Source organism: Mauremys mutica, chromosome 5 (assembly GCF_020497125.1).
Source record: "Mauremys mutica isolate MM-2020 ecotype Southern chromosome 5, ASM2049712v1, whole genome shotgun sequence".
In the NCBI taxonomy this organism is placed as follows: domain Eukaryota; kingdom Metazoa; phylum Chordata; order Testudines; family Geoemydidae; genus Mauremys; species Mauremys mutica.
The window spans coordinates 93,473,582-93,479,581 of record NC_059076.1 but is presented as its reverse complement, the minus strand read 5'-3'; the positions used below and the strand labels follow the sequence as shown (position 1 = coordinate 93,479,581).

The following is a 6,000-nucleotide window of genomic DNA, read 5'->3' as shown; positions in this document are numbered from 1 at the left end:
GAATCAGACTCTGCTCCCTCTCAGGACTCTGTGTTCATGACTGCTTCTCAGCTTTTCTGATGGCTTTCACAGGGACACACCATTTGCAGCCACTCAATGCTCCAGTCCCTGTGTTTCCAATCAGTCCCCAAGGAAGATCCTCAGCCTGCATGGCTTAGTTGTTTATCAGCTTTGCATGTGCCCTAATGCCTTGGGGGATGGTTTCCATTGTCTCCAGCAATCTTATTCCATAAAGGAGCTTAATTACTTCTGTTTAGTCTAAATGGAAGGTGGCTAGCATGACCATAAGTTTTAAAGGGGCTGTGGTTGCCTATAGATCAATTACACTGTTTGATGGCAGCCATAACCACAATACCTTGCTCTTATATCTCAAAACAGATTATTATTCTTTCACACCATCCAACTTAATATTGCACAATAAATTATTGAAAGGCAAGTAGTTCAAAAATTATTCCACATGTTGCTTAATTACAAGAAATAAATATTTAGAATTTGTAAAGTGGTTGAAAATCAGTCCTACAGAAACCATCAAAAATTACCCTGTCCACAGGCAACTTAAAAAAAAAATCTAAAAAATATCTATTAATTTATTTGAAAAAAGCTACAAATTACCATATTTCACCTAATGACATTCAATTCTCAGTCTTGACGATAAACACTCCTGATCTTCTGTGGTGATGAATGGCAGCAGAATGTTCTTTTAATTCCAGCTATGATGTGTCTCCCTACTATTCCCACTCTGATGCATCTTTTTTTCCATTCTCAGGTCTGATTTGTATCTTTGTTTATTTCAGCTCTGATCTATTATTTCAACCTACTAGCTGTGGTGTAAAACTTTACAGTGCAGAACAATATGAAAGATAAAATTAGTCTGGAAAACTATTTGATGTGAACAATTAATGCCAAAAAGGATTGATTGATCACCAGGCCGCTGGGCCTATACCCATGCAGAATTAATTCCTTGTCAAACTGAATTATCTTGAAGGCTAAAAATCTAGGTTTTTCTTTGACATATCACAAACGCTGAAAATTTTTGTTTTTGTTGCCTTCTGCTTTTCCAGTGTTGTTTTTATTTTTCAATGTTTTAACTTCCATTGTTTTCAGAGTTATGCGGAGTCAAAGCAACAAAAGTTCTGTCAAGAAATCATGAGGGTTTTTTTCTTTTTAAAAAAATACACCACACAGTGCAATTATTTCTCTTTGTAAGCCAGTTTGAAAGAGAAACTACTAGCCAGTGCACAAAATCAGATTAATCAGTGTAAGTCCAGAATGACTCCATTAATGATGAAATTTATATTGGTGGTTAGTTGTAGTCTATTTTAATTATTACTTGTACAAATACTTAAGCATTCTGGAAATTAAAATAATCAGTATTGATTTAAAGACTCACTGTAAACTGGAAATCTTGTAAGTTCTAAAAAATGATGTAAAAGTAGTTTTATGTTCTGCACCTGGCCTTTGAGTCATGTCAATTTTTGTGGGTTTAGTATCAGATTTTTTTAATTCAATTTCTTATTTTCTAATGTGTGAAAGTCCAAACAAACAAGTAAAACTGACTGACTCTACAGGGGAAACAGTGTAACTGGCATAGACTAAGGGCTCAATCCTGCAAGCACTCTTCTCAGGTGGACCATTGTATCTACATGGAGTGCATGGTATGACCAAGGTCAAAGTACTGCCCAATATACAAAGTAAACAAATGGGGGGGAGGGGAGAAGAGAAATACTGTACTGACCCTTAATAAAAAGATACATGTTCCTTAAAGTGTATATAAAACTTGTATAGGAAACCCAGGTCTGAAAACTTTCCAAATCGAACCACCTTTCTCACTCCATTTATGATTGCATAGTAAATTAGAATTTACTTGTAGCAATGAAAATGACCTGACTTCACTGCATGGTTAAATAATTAACAAAAGTAATGTTCCATTCATGCTCATCACACTATTTTCAAACATTTAACATTTCAAAAGGAAATTTCTTCATTCAAGACTACATCTATGCCAAGTACAAAGCTGTAAAATAAGGTTGTCCATGCAGATGATTCAAAGAATGAGCTCCCTGCCACAAAGTGGAGCTTTTAATATTTGCATAGGCTTCTGTTTTGATTTTCAGAGGGTGGATGATGGCATGAGAGCTTCTCTTTCAGTGTTTGCAGTGGGATGAGAAAAACCCACATACCTAGGCTGAAGTGGACCCAGGGTGGGCCAAATTTGTTTCCACACCTCCCTCTTCTTGCATTTTATCATTAAACTTTTCATTAGTTGGCGGAGGCTGAAACAATGTTAAAGACGGCCACCATTTGCTGCATGTGTAAGGGACGCTTCCTGTAACAAAGATGGCAGCCATTGCCTATTGTTTTTGAAAGGGGACAGAAGCAAGGCTGCCTTTAAGGAAAATGGTCTCAGGCCCCATGCTAAATGGACAGGAGGAGGGCATGGCAACGTAGGGAGAAATAGTGATTCCTAAAGGGAATGGGGAGGGGGTGTGAGAAAAGGAGATGAGGATGCTGGGCGGATGAAGGGAAAGGGAGGGGAAATATGGGAGAACAGCTGAAATACAGAGACTGCAGGAGCAAGGGGAAGACCAGTGAGGGGAGGAGGGCAGGATCCTGGCTGCAGTGTGGAGGGATGCAGGATAATGCTACGTGAGTGGGTAGCAAGGAACAAAATAGCAGCCCCCACACATCCTAACGATAAGGGAGGTTAAGCCCTTCTCCCTGTGCCAGTAGCCTGGGAAAGGCCTCCATTAATGTGGACCTGTTACGGGCTGGATTCACCAAGCTGCAATGAGCAGCATCCTCCAGCTGGGGATTCCCTAGAGACATATCCCCCCCCCGCCCCCCGACTTCCCCATGGAGTTGGTTTAATCTTTTTATTTTGGGGCTGGGTCTCACCGAGGATTTCGGTAACCCTCGTGGCTGGCAAGTGTGTATTTCCCCCTCCCCTGGCTGCAGAGAGAAGCCCCTGTTTCTGTGGCACCAGTTAGCAGGCGAAGGGCCCGCTGTGATGGTTGTGGGCCTAAGGCAGCCCAGCCCCTTAGAGGGGGTTCTCTCCCCACTCTGCCCCAAGGGCCAGGCCACCTTACTCCTTCCCGCACGACGCCCTGCCGCGGGAGGAGGCAGACCCCATTTCCCCGCCCTAGCCCCCGTTGTCCTGCCCTCGCTGGGGGCCGGCCCGGCGCCCTAGTGCTCCGGGGCCCGGCCCTTTCCTGTGTGTGTGAGTGTGAGTCACTCGGCGGGGGGAGGGGAAGCGCTGAGCCAGCGAGCGGCGGCTCCTCGGCGGGGGAGGGGCGGGCGCTGCACACACCGGCCTCCTCGGCTGCTGCTGGAAGCGTCCGCGGGGCTGCGCGGGGAGCCGGCGCGGCGGGTGCCTGTGTCCGCGCTCGCAGGAGCCGGCGCGTCCCGGGGGAGGCGGCCATGTCGACCGGCGAGGTGGAGCGGCTGGCGGCGGACCTGAGCGGGACCGGCGGCGATGAGGAGGAGGAGTGGCTCTATGGCGGTACGCACCTTCCTAGGCCCCGGCCTGGCCCGGCCTCCTTCCCTGGCGCCGCGGGACGGGGAGAGGCCGCAAGGGGAGCGCTAGGCCCCAGCGTGCGCAGCACCCACTCTCCCCATCACCTAGGCCGGCTCCCTGGGCCGGGCCGGGCCCGTTGCCTCCGACCCCGCTCGCCCATCTCCTGCAGGAGCCGCTCCGGGGGCTGCTGGTGCGGGAACCACCTGCTAATGCGGCCGCGCCGGGCATGGCGCAACCCGGGTCTCCTAATAAGCAGTGGGATGCCTCCGGTGATCCCCCGCCCTGCGGCACTGGCCCTCCGCCCCGTTTCTGCTGGCCCCCGCCTACAGCCTGGCCGCCTGAGGGTCTTCAGCGATCCCCTCTTTATCCCCCCACCCCCCCGCCACGGGCCTAGGCCAGTGCTCGTTGTGTGCGCCACAAATGCGTCCCCCCTTTAAAAAGTCCATTATTCTCCCTGGTGAACTTGTAACTTCGCCATCACCATCCTGTCTAGGCACTTCCTATATCTAGACTCCTTTGAAATACCAAAGATTTAAAATGTGTATTTCGCTATCCTGTATAGTGACTGTACCATTGGCTGTAGAAGAGCTAAGAGGGAAAGGCCGTTTGGAGACTGGATTCATATAATGCTTCGGTCTATCTATAACCTATACCAAATCCACTCGTTTTGGAAAGGAGGGTTAGAATATAGTGACTGATCAGAATGTATGTGTGCTAAGAGGGGGTTCGTTGTTTGAGAGGTAGTAGTTGCTCAGGTACTTTGAGGAAATTCTGAGCTGTGATTGGTATGGGAGTACTGAATACATATTTAGGGGCCATTCTTGCAGCCTTCATTCACTTGAATAGTTCCACCAAAGCCTTATTTTCTGTCATGCCTTTCATATAAATTGTCTTAAAATTCTTTGAATTCTCAACACCAATAAACTATCTTAGGCACTCTTTATTGTAGATTAAAATTTCACATACACAACTCACATTTAAGTATAATGATAACAGTAAATAAGTGACCTAAAAATGAAAACAAGTTTGAAATCCTTTAATCTCTCTCTTTTCTGGTTTGAAACTTGTAGAGCTTGACTTCCTACACTGCCACTGGGAGTGAGCGTCCCAGTCTGGGTAGACAGACTCTCACTAGTGGGGCTTCAGCTAGCATGCTAAAAATAGCAGTGTGGACATTGTGGCATGGACTCAGAGCTCAGGCTGTCGGACCTAAGGGGTTATGTTGGTTTGAGAGCCTGAGCTCCAGCCCAAGCCACAACATCAACACTGCTGTTTTTAGCATGCTACTTTGAACCTTGCAAGCTTGAGTCTGTTTTCCCTGACTGGGAGGCTTGCTTCCAGCTGCAGTGTAGACATACCCATTTACTCTAACCACATGAATAGTCAGAAAACTAAAATCCTGATACTGCAAAGGGTCTGTTTGTGGAGCTCTGTTGGTTTAAGTGGGGTGCTGTGTTGGCTCACGTGTCTGACCACACAGATCCAACTCAGGATTGGAGGGGCCACCATTTTATTTAGTGGTACAGAATTAGAACTTGCAAGATACTCTGCTATTTTTGACTCCATGGTTTCTAATACATAATTTTTAAATAATGTTTTTTGCTTTTGACAGATGAAAATGAACCAGAGAGACCAGAGGAACAAAAAGCTAGGTGGGTGTCTTGATAGTTGTGAATTTGCTAATGTAGTTGTGTAAAAAGTGTATTCAGAACAAATCATTTCACACCTGTTCCTTGCAAAGTGATAGCCACTGGTAAGTCATTGGAAGTTGGGCACCTAAAGTGGTGCCCTTGAATATCTCCTTCATATCATATGTAATCTGCCAGTCTGATTAACTCTTTAAATGGTTTAACCTAGAATTTGGGCTGTTCAGTCTTAAATATGAAAGTCCACTTTTCAGGGTTATCAGTATCACTGTAGAAAGGACTAACAAATTTCTTTAACATAGCTTTTGTTACATTGGGAGCCTACTACTGTACAATGTGGGACACCCTTCCCCCCACACACTTAAATGGATTATTGTGGGCAGTATAGGGATATATGATGTAATTTAGTACTTGCTATGAACGTGCAACATATAACATTTCAGCATAGAAGCTACAGTGAAATAAGTATCAGAGGGGTAGCTGTATTAGTCTGGATCTGTAAAAGCAGCAAAGAGTCTTGTGGCACCTTATAGACTAACAGACGTTTTGGAGCATGAGCTTTCATGGGTGAATACCCACTTCGTCGGATGCATGTTGTGGAAATTTCCAGAGGCTCCTCTCTTGGTTTTCACACCTCAGCTGCTAGAAGAGGGCCTCATCTTCCCTGATTGAACTAACCTTGTTATCTCTAGCCTGCTTCTTGCTTGCTTATATATACCTGCCCCTGGAAATTTCCACGACATGCATCCGACGAAGTGGGTATTCACCCACGAAAGCTCATGCTCCAAAACGTCTGTTAGTCTGTAAGGTGCCACAAGACTCTTTGCTGCTTTTACAGTG

General features: G+C 45.7%; 1 protein-coding gene across 9 annotated transcripts in view; it reads left to right on the top strand.

The window, feature by feature from the left end:
• The first annotated feature begins 3,275 nt into the window (after positions 1-3,275).
• The window catches only part of FIP1L1 (factor interacting with PAPOLA and CPSF1), an 81,275-nt gene continuing 78,550 nt past the window's right edge, over positions 3,276-6,000 (top strand). For 3 of the 9 annotated variants that reach the window (XM_045018153.1, XM_045018157.1, XM_045018155.1), the window contains exons 1-2: positions 3,282-3,499; positions 5,127-5,166. In XM_045018153.1, the coding sequence (XP_044874088.1) occupies positions 3,418-3,499; positions 5,127-5,166 (122 nt within the window). In that variant the 5' untranslated portion in view covers positions 3,282-3,417. Of the gene's footprint in view, positions 3,500-5,126; positions 5,167-6,000 lie in introns of all 9 variants that reach the window. The other 6 variants (XM_045018152.1, XM_045018151.1, XM_045018150.1 and 3 more) reach the window with 6 other exon arrangements.